At 37.9% G+C, this 14,318-nt stretch overlaps 1 protein-coding gene across 5 annotated transcripts in view; it reads right to left on the bottom strand.

The window, feature by feature from the left end:
* LOC150082988 (uncharacterized) overlaps positions 1-14,318 on the bottom strand; it is a 1,785,507-nt gene that overhangs the window by 1,518,917 nt on the left and 252,272 nt on the right. For all 5 annotated transcript variants that reach the window (XM_090377722.1, XM_090377724.1, XM_090377725.1 and 2 more), the window contains exon 15: positions 8,337-8,477. In XM_090377722.1, coding sequence (XP_090233848.1) covers positions 8,337-8,477 — 141 coding nt within the window. The remainder of the gene's footprint in view (positions 1-8,336; positions 8,478-14,318) is intronic.

The following is a 14,318-nucleotide window of genomic DNA, read 5'->3' as shown; positions in this document are numbered from 1 at the left end:
AAAGAGATGATTATCTCCTAGTAAGGCAATGGTCAAGCCACACTTTGAGTACTGCGTAGAGATCTGGAAACCTCATTTTAGGAAGAATGTAGAGTTGCTAGAACGAGAACAGAGAACGGCAACAAGACTGGTGAGGGGAACAATGGGGTGCTCTTATGAAGAAAGGTTTAAGTTCTGCAAATTGCAGCATCTGGAGAGTAGGCACCTGTGAGGCGATCTGATTGTGGTGGATAAGACCTTGAATAGATTGAGCAGGCTCAATGCTGATGGGATTCTTCCTCTTGCTCAGATTACAAATTTGAGGGGGCATAAACTAAAACTGACGAAGGACAATTGTCAAATAGAAGTGCAGAAGTTTTCCTTTAGCCAGCGAGTGGTTGATTGCTCTAACAAACTTTCATCTGTTGTGTAGAAGTTGATAGCTTAAATAAATTCAAGGCAGAACTAGATAAATATTTGGAACAAATGGATGGGAGAAATGGGAGGGTTTTTTTTTGTTTTTTTTTTTGGCTGATGCTGTATAAGCTTGTTTTCTTGCATCATATGCCTCTAATAATGCTGCTAATAATATAAAAACAGCATTATAGTGAATCAGCAGAGAGTGAACCGTGTTATAATGAGGGCCTGCTGTAATGCTAAAATTATAAACAAATTTTATGAATTTCCTTTTGTGTACTGGTTAAGGCACAGAGGAACTGCAACAAACCTAGCTTTTTAAATATAAATATACAGTCTACGGAGTTATATGAAATTTTGTGAAGAGCAATGCAACGCAATGAATATTTTTATTAATAGGTTCCGTATATAGTATACTCATCCTCTATTTCCAATAATCATTCATTAATATACAGCCATTTCTGAATAAACAGAATATTTATAAGGTGGCATTCTGCAATAAATATTCTGTTTATTCAGAAATGGCTGTATATTAATGATGCTATTGCACTTAATATATACATAGACTAAATTTTCTCGCAGCTTGAGGCTTTAGCCCTAAATGCATCTTAGTCTAAATACATCATACACTATCAGGCATCTCTCATATTTTGGAGCTATACTTCATAACTGTTTTGCCATCATTGCATCCCTTCGGTACCTACCTACCCACCCACCCACTGAAGAAGGACCAAATAGCCCTGAAATGGTGCCATCTGGGTGGTAGTACCTATCTGAGAATAAGTAACATTAGTTTTCTCCTTAGGTGAAGCGTTACTTATTCGAAGTAGAGCAATATCATGGCAACTCGTTGTGAAGGTATTCACAATATGAGATATAACTTAAAACGATGCCACCTTATAAATATTCTGTTTATTCAGAAATGGCTGTGTATTAATGATGCTATTGCACTTAATATATACGTAGTCATTCAATAATAAACGAATAAAAACCTGATATCATTTTAAACTTTGAAGTTTAACCATAGGCCAAACTGTGCGCTACGCAGTTCCACATTTTGGTCCCAATGTTTCAGTTAATGCCTAGTTGGCAGGTTGCCAATATGCATTTTTCAGAGGTGCTAAAATGAGGCAAAGAAACTGCTGAGCGAGCAGTTCCAAACCAAAGAATGGATTTTATTTTTAAATAAAATTTCAAGATTACCCAAGTCTGTTAATGGTAAGTGTCCAGTTAATGTTTTATAGTATTTTTAGCTTATTATTATTACTATCTATGTCTACATGTCTTATAACCAAGACAATTTAATGTAACTTTAAGAAGCAGCACCCCTGTACATTAGTCATGAGCCACCACTGTGGGTGACCAGTGCAATGGTGAATCAATTTTGTGCACCATATGCACTGGGAAAACAAAAATAAAGTAGAAGCATGTGATAGGTTTAGCCAGTTAATCAGAAGCTCTTAACAGTGAGAGATTTTAACTTTCCAGATATTAACTGGAACTTGTCGATTGATCACTCACATAGTAGTATTTTCTAGATTTATGGATGCTTTATACAGAGCATGAAAACTTTCTTATTTTTTAAATTCCTTTAATTGGGACCATCTGATGATGTTACCAAATGGAAATTCCAAATGTAGAACATTCAGGGAAGAAATCAGAGAAGATATTAAGCTTTTTGTACCATTTGTGAGAGAGTCTAAATTTAGACATAAATTTAGACTCTCTCACAAATATCAGGAGCATTAAGTTTCATTTCTACAGTAAGTGAGAATGAAATCATCAAACACTATAAGGTACGTGTAGAAGTATGCACTTCTGTAAGGGCACTATGTCAAAGGAGACCAATACTTTCCTCCGCTTCTATACATACTAAGTGCAAATCTATAATAACCTTCTCCTCTGTATCTTCAGGAATTTCCATGTCCTTCTCTGTAGTCAGTAATGGTTTGCACATCTCTCCAAAATAATACTAGTCAAAACCTAAATTAACTCTATTAGACAATCTAATTAAATGAATGCAAAAATCCAGTAATATCCTTATATTCTGCATCTTGTAAAGTCCTCCAACCTTACATAACTTTGGCAGAGTACAAACAGAAAATCAAAAATTCTTAGACAGAATGCTTCCTGGCCCCTCCTTAGCATTTTGTAATTGAGAAATACGAAATTGACTTTGCTGTGTCATATGTATGTATGAACTGTAACTCCTTATAGAAAGAAAATTATTAATATAATTTGAATACAACTGTGTTACTGAGCTTTTTCGAAGTGCTGTCTTTGTGGTGTAACTGTTCTCTATTTGTATATACTCTGTTATTTTGTATATATCTGTTATTTTGCAGAAATATCTTGTCCCTTCTTGTCACAAGTTAAATTTTCTTATTAATTTATGTTGTATTGCAGCCTTCTTTAAATTTTTAGTCAAATTTATGACCTACCTGTGTGCAGGATTTTGTATGTTATTATAATCCTAAAATGTTAGCCCCTCTAAATTTGTGTAATGCAGGTCGTGTAAGGTTGAAAGTATCCTGTGTATCTTTCACTTGTAATAAATAGATAGTTATTTATTTATAAGTTATAGACATGCCACACAAGTTCTGTATTCTCACAAATTCTACAGTATTTTCAGTCTTGCCCATCAAAGGCCCAATAATACCTGAACCAAACTTGACCAGTCTATAGGTAAGAAATATAATGCAAGACATAATGGACTAGATGGTTTATGAATCTTTGGAAGATCATAAAAACTGAGACAGAGGGATATAAACATGTCATGAGGGATATAAACCCCAGTTTCTCCATAATTTTGCTTCGACTTTCTTAACAATGTACTAACTTTGGATTCCAACGCCATAGGCGCCTCCGCAGCCAGGTGGGAAGGAGCAGCAGTGCATAGCACACGCTTCTTGATTAGACCGGGGTTCGAGCCTGTCACCACCAAATACGGAGGATGCGAAAAGGTCAGGGAATGACCACCGCATATTCCCGGAGCAATATGGCCTTAGTTGCTAATGCTCCTAAAAACCAAATAACAAACTAACAATCCAACGCCATGAATAAGTTCTGTCAGATGGCTCTCGTTTTATAGCACACACTGTTGAAATTATTTTTTTAGAGTAAAAGCTGTTGAGATTATTGTTAAAAACATGTTCCCATGATCAGCAAATCATGAGATTAAAGATGTTATATTTGATCTGTTGTCAAGATTCCTATTTAGAAAATTCAGGTACTATGTAAGTACCTGAATTTTCTAAATAGGTTCTTTGTACAAGGAAATATTGAAGCTTTTCTGGCTGAAATGGCATCCAGAGATATAATTATGGAAGCATGGCTATAGCTCAGTCAACTAGTCCTGTGAGTTTGTGAAATCAGGTCAGCTTTAGGTCATTCGTATATACTCATAGTAATCACTGAATTATGACCATCCCATCAATAATGGACTATGTCACATAGCTTGCAATATAAAAAGCAGAACAGCTTCATACACCAGAGCAGTGGAAATTTGCATCTAGACACAAATCAAAGTGATAAAGTAGCAGTTATACATCAGTTATGAGATGTAGCAAAGATATCACGGATCTTCAAAAGGACATGTTTGTAGGAGCTTGTGTGTTGGGTGCTTCCATGTTAGAAACGGCACATCTTGTCAGTTGCTCATGGCGCACTGTGCTTAAGGTGTACAAAGAACGGTGTCAAATGAGTCAAACCAACAGGAGGCAGTTTGACTTCCCACTGATAGACTGTAAAGGGTTACACAAGATGGATGTACATGGTAAGCAAAGGGTGCAGCATATTGTACGGCTCAACACTGTTGCACAGTGACCTGCTGTTGAGCAGCAGCAGGTCACTGTGCAACAGCTGACATCGCAATACAATATGGAGAATGCAAGAACAATATCCCAAATGATGATGGGACACACACACACACACACACACACACACACACACACACACACACACAGACACAGATGTATGGGGTTCCAGAGAAAACCCAAAGGACATCCTCTCCTCACCACTGAACTCAACGGGCGCCTCCGTAGCCAGGTGGGAAGGAGCAGCAGTGCATAGCACACGCTTCTTGATTAGACCGGGGTTCGAGCCCATCACCACCAAATACAGAGAATGCGGAAAGGTCAGGGAATGACCACCACATATTCCCAGAGCAATATGGCCTTAGTTGCTAATGCTCCTAAAAACCAAATAACAAATAACAACAACTGAACTCAACAATATGCTTGAGTTCAGTTGCTGGTTAGACACTGAAGGACTGGAAACAATTACGCTGGTTAGATGAATCCAAATACATGGTACAACAAATGCCAACAGATGCCTTTGTGTATGATGCAAGCAACGTGAGCCCATGGACCCGTCATGCATAGTGACCACTATCCAGACAGATGGCAGTAGTTGCTTAATATGGAGCATGTTTTGCCGGCAAGAACTAGGAACCCTGTTGCAAATGGACCAACGTTTCACTGGTGAAGTCTACTTGCAGTTCTTAGGAGAACTGGAGGGTGGGGGAGGGGAATCCATTAGAAATTTAATTAGTAAAATGTATCACGGTTACACTTATACTTGCTCCAAGAGCATTTGTGAAAGACCCTCAAAATAACACATGCTTGAAAAGACACTAAAAAATACATCTGTCAATAATAGTTATTTAAGTAGTATAATAGATGCAAAAAATAAAAAGGTAAAAAATTTACTTTATTTATATAATAATGCCAGGAGTAATATAAGCAAATGAATGAATTTGAACTACTGATCAAGCTCTACAGCTGCTATAATAGAACTATTTTAAAAATTATTCAATTTTCTTTCTGGAACATGGTGCCTGATGGGTTATGATTCTTATCAAAAGTGTCCTGAAAATAGTCAGATGGTTACAAGTCTGATCAAGCCCAGGGGTTAAAACAAGTATGGTGCGCATTGTCTGGTATAGCCTAAAGCTGATATTCAGGACTTTTTATAGGCCTAAAAATTGTGGAAAATATGAATTTAAAAAATCTGTCCTACAACCAATTTTTCTGGGTTTTTTTTTGGTTTTTTTTTTTTTTTTTTTTTGTTTGTGATAACCTAAAACATAAAAAACATAAGAATCTATACTTTAATACTATATGTTGAAGGCTTAAAATTTAATGTACAAAAAGTACAACAAGCGTTCTGTGTAGGGGTGAATTAGATCATGCAGTAAAGAATGTTGAGTGTTGTTCATTTACTAGAATATACTGGTGCTTCATAACCAAGCTTGGACCCTGATTGAAATGCTGTATAATCAGAGCATACAGTGAGGTGACCTGATTGTTGATTGGTGGATGAGAGGGCTTTCAGAATGTTCAGCTTTTTCAGGCAGGCCATTTCTTCTTCATTGGAGCCTCCCTCTCATGGCTGATCTCAGCCTCATGTCATTCAACACTACAACAGTATAAAATAGGATGGTCTGCATGGTTTTTATCACTCTTTATCATGATTGGATTAACGTTTAACTAGGAACATCAAACAGTGCAGACATATAGCACATTGCTGCACTTGATTGCATAAGTTATCTGCGCATTTCTGAACTTCATAGCAGGTTAGTTTTTGGAATAATTTAGAGTTTTTATTTATTTTTTTATTTATTATTTTTTTTTATTCAGTATACTAAACTGTAGATAATATATAGTTTAAATTCATGTAGTCACGTAGATTAGTTTATATTTGTATTTAGTTAAGTATTTATAAAGCTACAGCTTAATATTCAGAAGATCTTTGTTATTGATATTTTGGCGGAAAATTAATTAAGAAATCTTTGGCAAAGGATGCAAAGACTTCTTTACTTACATAAATTCTAGAAGGAAGGGGATCAATCAGATTAGTCCACTTGATATCGATGGTTTGGCTGTTGATGATCCTGCTCAGGTAGCTCCCAAACTAAATGAGTATTTTGCATCTACATTCACACATGAGGAGTTATTCAAGGAGGAGAGGAACAGATGTTTATCAAACTCTAACAGGGAGTTAAATGATTTTGTAATAACTGAGAGCAAAGTGGAGGAGAAATTGTTGAAGTTAAACATAAGAAAGACACCTGAGGTGGATGGGATCTATCCAGTTATATTAAGAGAGGCGGCAATGGAAGTAAGCAAATCCTTAGCCATAATTATGAGAGCATCCTTCGATTCAGGGGAGGTCCATATGGATGGGTGATGTTTGATTGTATCCCCAATTCATAAAGGGGGCTCAAAAGGTAACATGATTAATTACAGACCTGTTGGCTTAACATCTGTTCCAGGGAAAATAATGGAGTCACTGATTAAAGAAGTAAGGCAAGACCAGCTGGACAGGAGTGCAAATTTGTTAAGGATGGTTTTGTCTGTTCAGCCTGTTAGGTTAGTATGATGCAGTGGCCACAGAACTGGATGTCAATTTAATACTGTTGCATATAAAAGACTGATGTATAAACCGGAGCAATATGGCATTAAGGGCAAGTTACCACTATGGATAAAGGGATGGTTAATTGGTAGAAGACTGAGAGTGATTATCAATGGGAACTGCTCTTCGTGGACTAATGTTATTAGTGGAGTGCCCCGGGTTCAGTGCTGAGCGTATTGTTGTTTTCAGTATTTATTAATGTTATTGATGAAGGTATACTAGGCTTAATGTCTAAGTTTGCAGCTTATACAAAGGTTGGCAAGGTGGTTAATAACAATAATCTGGGTGAGCTACTACAAAAAGATCTGGGAAAATGGGGTCAATGTGCTGTGGAATGGTAGTTCCAGTTTAATATTGACAAATGTAAGTTACTGCACATGGGTAGCAGTAATCCCAGAGTAGCGTATCAACTGCGTGGTACTACACTCAAGTAATGTAGGGTAATTGTGCAGTCAGATATGAAATTCTCTGAGCAGTGCAGAGTGCTGACAAAACAGCTCACAGGGTTTTGTCAATGATATACACAAACTTTGGTAGCAGGTATAAGAAGGTGATTATCCCTTTGTACAAGGCCACTGTTAGGTTGAACCTTGAGTATTGTATACATGTCAGGATGCCTCACTTTAGGAAGGATGTAGATCTGCTGGAATGAGTGTAGAGAAGGGCAACCAGATTGGTGAAGGGAACAAAAGGGTGCTCTGACCTAGAAAAACTAGACAAATTCTTGGAATGTATGGATGGGAAAAGTGTGTATTGGTGGTCCCCCCCCCTCTTGCTGATGCTATATAACCTAACCTGTGGCCTACATAGTCATTTTGCCTGTGTGTGTGCGTGCACGTGCACACGTGGTAGTTATGCTTGTATTTAAATCTATCATTTTGATAAAATGAAGAATGATACTCATAGTGCAGAATGATCATTATTCCAGAGTTACTGACTAGCATGTTTCATGTGAGGTGTGCCCTACTGGCATAATTTTTGCTTTCAATACAATTGAACAAGTGGTTGCACCCTACACATTACACACCAGTATTGGCTTTCAGTTTAAAATTTATTTAAAACTATGTTTGCACTTAAAAAGTACATAATTTACAGTTGTATCCAATATAGTGTTAAAAGAAGGAATAGCATTTCCAGTTTTAAAATTTTAAAATACAATGCCATGTATATTAATAGCACAATTTATGAAGAGGCTGTGATACCCTTATTACTGATTTTGGCATGCTTGCTCATTTTTAATGTATGGCAAATAACGTGCATATATTAGGACTAATGGCTTTAGCACGTGTCTTCCCCCATTTTAGTTTCAATTACATTTTCATTATTTAATCTTCTGTTTCACTGAATTTATATTATTTATGCAGGCAGACATGGGTTCCCTGAATTCCACAAAAAAATATATATATATTATCATATTATTTACAGTTACATTTTTTATCATTCTGCTAAAAAATGCAATTTTTAAAAGGTATATTAATATTAATACACAACATATATATATCACTATGAAAAAATAAAATTCTAACCTTCCAAAATGGTCCAACAATATCGCATGCATATGGCTGCAACTCATCTAAGGTCACATTCTTTGGAACAACAAAAAAAGTACTAAACTCCTTGTTACAGAATTGCTCAGACCATGAACTGATATTTAGCAATTGATTCCACTAAAATGAAATAATTTCATTATAAATAAGAATCTCAAAATTTCATTATGAATGAAACACTAAAATACCCTTACTGTTTACATTAAAGAGTTATTCAAATACAAATGTAAGAAAAGTAAAGGAATTTGGTGTCAACCTATTAAACATGTTATAACTTCTTTGGTTTATGCAGCGATTTAACACAGATAAGAACACAGTATATTATGCAAATATCTGACAAATACAACAAATTTATTTTATGTTTATATAGACATAATTAGCATTACAAATGCTCCATGAAATTTTAAACCTTAACTTTTTATGCATGCGAATGCACACACACACACAAAATCAAATCAATTTGTAAAAGGAATATGAAGGCTTAATTAACAAAATTTAAGCACAATTACAAGACATATTTCTAGGCTTTGACTGAATCATAACTTATGATAAATTACTCGATCCTATTTTCAATCCTGCTTAAAACAATCTGAAACCCTCATTTCCTCCAAAATGTGGTTTTGATGAATAACCTAATGAGGAAAGACCAAATGAAAACAGATAACCAAGCAACTGATCTGCTTGTACCAATCTATCTTCTGGAAAAACATCAATCAGTAACTGCTGAATGTTCAAATCATTGCAATACTCTTGATCTCGCTATCAGCAGTGATTCTTTGTGCATTAAGAATTTGCATGTAAAAGACCCATTGGGTGGCAGCAATCATAGTGTACTAATGCGGAATTTAATTAAAGACATAACTACTGTCAAGGGTAAAGGGAAAGGCTTTTTCTTTCATAAGGACAACTACAGAGGTTTCAGACAGTTTTTAAATTGTGTGCAGTGGGACCTACTGATGATGTTAATAACAGCAATTTCTAAATGGAAAATATTCAGGGAAGTAAACTACTGGCTTTTCATATGAACAAAGAAATACTGTTCGAGGCTTAGACCTAAATGGATGTCAGATGACCTAGAAATGTGGCAGAGAAGAAAAGGTAATGGATGCATATAAGTTATCAGGTGATAACAAAACATATGGTAGATATGAATTAGTCTGTAATCAAGTGTAAAAGGAGGTTAGGCAAGCTAAGGCAGATTATGAGAAGTCTCTGGTAAAGAACGCAAAGGAAAACAGCAAAGACTTCTATGCTTATCAACGTAGAAGGAAGAGGCTGATGTTTATGGGTTGACTGTTGATGATCCTCCTCGGATTGTGGACAAATTGAATAGGTATTTTGCATCTACATTCACAAATGAGATATTCTTTAGAGTAGGAGATGCCAAATGTTCATCAAGCAAGGAGTATGTGGCTTTGTGATAACTGAAAGGGAAGCAGAGGAGAAATTGAGGATGGACAAAAATGATGTTCTCGATCTTAATGGTGGTACTCCATTTTGCCATCGTTTCTCCTAGGAAGTTTGTCACTAATGGATTGACTTTGTAGATGTTCAACACCTCTATTAGCCAGCTATGAGGCATGCAGTCGAAGGCCTTGCAGTAATCAATGTAGGCTGTGTACATGTTCAGGTGCTTCTTGTAGGCTTCTCTATAACTGTGGCTATATAGTTAATTACTCCTTGCATCCTTTGCTTAGCTGCTTGCATCCTTTTTGCTGTTTGGCCATTATGTTCTGGCTCTCCAAGTGGTCTGATATCTTCTTGGTTATTCAATTGGTCAGGATCTTGTACATTGTTTGGAGGCAGGTGATTGGCCTGTATTGCCGAGTTTCTTATATCTTCATCTTTAGGCTTCAGATATGTGATTCCTTGAATAAGAAACTTTGGGATTGTCTCTGGGTGCCTTATCATTCGGGTGAGCTGCTCTCCAGGTGCTTGTGTGTGCAGGTGAGCTTCTTGTACCAATAGTTGTGGATGTTATCTATTCCTGGAGTTCATTGGTTGTGAGAGTTTTTGATTGGTTGTTTTACTTCTTCTTCCCAAATCTCCCACTCTCTCATCTCTTGTACATCCTTGGTTTTCTTGTGTTCTAGTTCTATCCAGGAGGGCTCAGCTGTTATGTCTTACTTCCCTGCTCCATATGTTTCCCCCAGAACTCCCTCAATCGTCTTCTGCTTTGGTGGTCCATTCCCTTCTTTCCCATCTTCTCTGAGACTCATGTAGAAGCATCTTTGGTCCTCATCAAAGATTCGGTTGTTCATCTTCCTCTGGGAGCTCTCTTTGTATTGGTGTAGTCTCTTGCTGAGTGTGAGGAGGTTCTGCTTCACTGTGTCCAAGTACTCTCCTATTCTCTGATTTTTTGTCTCATGTTTGCTGTGGACGCTGTCTCTCTTTTCCAATCAATTTCTTACTCCTATAACCCCATTGGTACTGGGTCAATTGGCCTATCTTGACTCTTAATTCTTCTATCTTCTGATGAAGTCTTCTTTTCCAAGCTGGCGGTTCCTTCTGCTTTCAGTTCTTCTGCTGCTGCTGCTGGTCTCTTGTTTCTCTTCCATTAATCCTAGTGGCTGCTATGACAGCACAATACACAGCTGTGTGGATGGCCTCCAGTGTTGCACTATTGTGGTTGAGGTAATGTGGTATTATTTGCTGGATTGAGGTGGTCCATGACTCTCCACAAAGTTCTATTGGGCCTCTGCTTCGGTATCATGTGAGTCTTTATGGTTCCATATTGACCATATTCTTTATCCTTTGTAGTTGATCGCTCACGTCCTGCTTGATTTTTTTCCAAGATTGCAGGAGCTATCAGGTTCTTCATAATGATGGTCCTTCTCTGGTCTGCTATTCAGTGACCTCAATATCTGGGAATCATTCCAGCCACTTTGTATGTAGTCTCGCCCTGTATGTTGTCATGTCGGTCTCCAGCTTTGTTATTTCGTAGTATGCTTGCATGATGTATGTATTCATTTCGATGCTTCCCTTCATATGTTGGCTTTTTCTTCCTTTCTGGGTGGTCACTGGTGCAGTAAGCACTTCCAGTTGGTGGGGATGGATGGTCTTGCCCTTTTTCTTGTGGTAACCATATGGGGGACAGCACCACTTGCTCCGCTGTCTTCCTTGGGAGACCGTCTCTGAATTTTCAAACCATCCCCTCTGCCTAAGGCCTGAGCATGAGTGACTTTATCCTGCGCCACACTCAATGCAGTATGGTTAATATTTTTCTGCAACATCATTCATCTATGGAGGTGGACCTGTTTAGCTTCGGCTTATGTCCAATTGTAGTTCTTGGGAGTGACACCAGATGGCACCACAATCTGCCTTGGCCGCCACTCCAACCTTGGGATAGGTAGGTCCATTGGAGCAACTTTCATGATGTTTATTTATTTATTAATTTTTTATTACTATTAATTAATTTATTATTATTGTTCTAATTTATTACTATTATTATACCATTCTCCCAGCATGATGGAGCTGGACTTTGCTGGACTTCCAGCAAAGCGGGACTCAAACCCGGGTAAATCAGGCTGGTAGTCCAGTGTCGTAACCACTGGGCCACCATGCCCCCTATGGCAGATATAAGCTGGTGTGTAATCACGCCACAAAGGCGGTTAGGCATATGAAGGCAGATTACGAGAAATCTTTGGCAAAGGATGTAAGAAAAACAGCAAGGATTTCTTTACTTATATAAATTCTAAAAGGAAGGGGATGAATCTGATTGGTCCACTTGATATTGATAGTTCGGCTGTTGATGATCCTGCTCAGAAAGCAAACAAACTGAATGAGTATTTTGCATCTACATTCACACATGAGGAGTTATTAAGATTTGAAAATGGCATAAGGTTATCAAATTGTAGCAGGGTGCTTAATGATTTTGTAATAACTGAGAGCAAAGCGGAGGAGAAATTGTTGAAGTTAAACATAAGAAAGGCACCTGGGGTGTATGGGATCTATCCAGTTATATTAAAGGAGGCGGCAAAGCAACTAAGCAAACTCTTAGCCATAATTATGAGAGGATCCTTGGACTCAGGGGAGGTCCCCATGGACAGGAGATGTGCAAATGTATCCCCAATTCACAAAGAGGGATCAAAGGGTGTCACGAGTAATTACAGACCAGTTAGTTTAACTTCTGTTCCGGGTAAAATAATGGAGTCACTGGTTAAAGATGCATTGCAGGATCATCTAGACAAGACTGCAGCAATAATTCAGACACAGCATGGGTTTGTTAAGGGAAAGTCTTGTCTGACAAATTTGATAGGATATTATGATGTGGTTACAAAGGAACTGGATGCAAAAAATAATTTTGATATCATATATTTGGATTTCAGGAAAGCTTTTGACGCTGTTGTGCATGGAAGACTATTGTACAAATTGGAGCAGAATGGTATTAAGGGTAAGCTGCTACAATGGATAAAAGGATGGTTGAGTGGGAGAAGACAGAGGGTGGTAATCAATGGGTGCTGCTCTTCATGGACTAATGTTATTAGTGAAGTCCCACAGGGTTCGGTGTTGGGTCCACTGTTGTTTTGTATATTTATCAATGATATTGATGAAGGTATATCAGGCTTAATGTCGAAGTTTGCAGATGATACAAAGGTTGGCAGGGTTGTTAATGACAGTAATGGCAGTGTGCTACTGCAACAGGATCTGGATAATTTGGGCAGATGGGTTAAGAAGTGGCAACTGAAGTTTAACCTTGACAAATGCAAAGTACTGCATATGGGTAGAAGTAACCCCAGAGAAACGTACCAACTGTGTGGTACTACACTTAAGGTGGTAGAAAATGAAAAAGACCTGGTACTAATTGTGCAGTTAGATATGAAGTTTTCTGAGAAATGCAGACAGGCTGCCAGGGCAGGTCATGGGGTTTTGTCAATGATATATAGGAATTTTGCTAGCAGGGAAAAGGAGGTGATTATCCCTCTGTATAAGGCAATGGTCAGGACATGCCTTGAGTACTGCGTACAGGTCTGGAGGCCTCATTTTAGGAAGGATGTAGATTTACTTGAGCGTGTACAGAGAACGATAGCAAGATTGGTGAGGGGAATGAAGGGATCCTCTTACCAAGAGAGGCTTAAGTTCTGCAAATTGCAGTGGCTGGAGACTAGGCACCTGTGCTGTGATCTGATTGAGGTGTATAAGGCCTTGAATGGGTTGAGCACGCTGAATTCTGATGGGATCCTTCCACTTGTTCAGATTACGAACCTTCCACTTGTTCAGATTACGATTACGAACGGGCATAAATTCAAATTAAGAAAAGACAAATGTAGAATAGATGTGTGGAAATTTGCCTTTAGCCAGCGGGTGGTTAATTGCTGGAACAAACTTCCATCTGTTCGTTGTGGAAGTTGATAGGTTAAATAAATTTAAGGAGGAACTGGACAGGCATTTGGAGAGAATGGTGTGATTTTTTTTTATTATTATTTTTTTTTTTTTTTGGCTGATGCTGCATAAGCTTTGTTTTGTTTGTTATTTGGTTTTTAGGAGCATTAGCAACTAAGGCCATATTGCTCCGGGATATGCGGTGGTCATTCCCTGACCTTTCCGCATCCTCCGTATTTGGTGGCGATGGGCTCGAACCCCGGTCTAATCAAGAAGCGTGTGCTTCGCGCTGCTGCTCCTTCCCACCTGGCTATGGAGGCGCCTGCTGCATAAGCTCTTACACTTGCTTTCTTGCATCACATGCCACTACTACTACTACTACTACTATCTGTCAGGAACCAATTCAGGTGAACCTATTTGCGGCTTGCAATCTTGTTTGCAATATACAAACAAAGAATTAGTTACAAGTAGAACATTTGTGTGAAACAGTATCACTATCAAGAGATGGTTTGTGTGAAAATAAAAGGAACCTGAAACCATAAAACTAAAATGCGGACACTTGAAATAGTGGAGTTTAGTTTCAATTTGCGCAGCCAGAAATATTGCCCATTTAATTATTTTGAAAATTTCCTGTCTTGA

The sequence above is a fragment of the Mastigoproctus giganteus genome, chromosome 7 (genome assembly GCF_048544385.1).
Source record: "Mastigoproctus giganteus isolate SK-2022 chromosome 7, ASM4854438v1, whole genome shotgun sequence".
Lineage (NCBI taxonomy): Eukaryota > Metazoa > Arthropoda > Arachnida > Uropygi > Thelyphonidae > Mastigoproctus > Mastigoproctus giganteus.
Note: the sequence above shows the minus strand (reverse complement) of the source record. Positions and strands in the feature narration are given on the sequence as shown.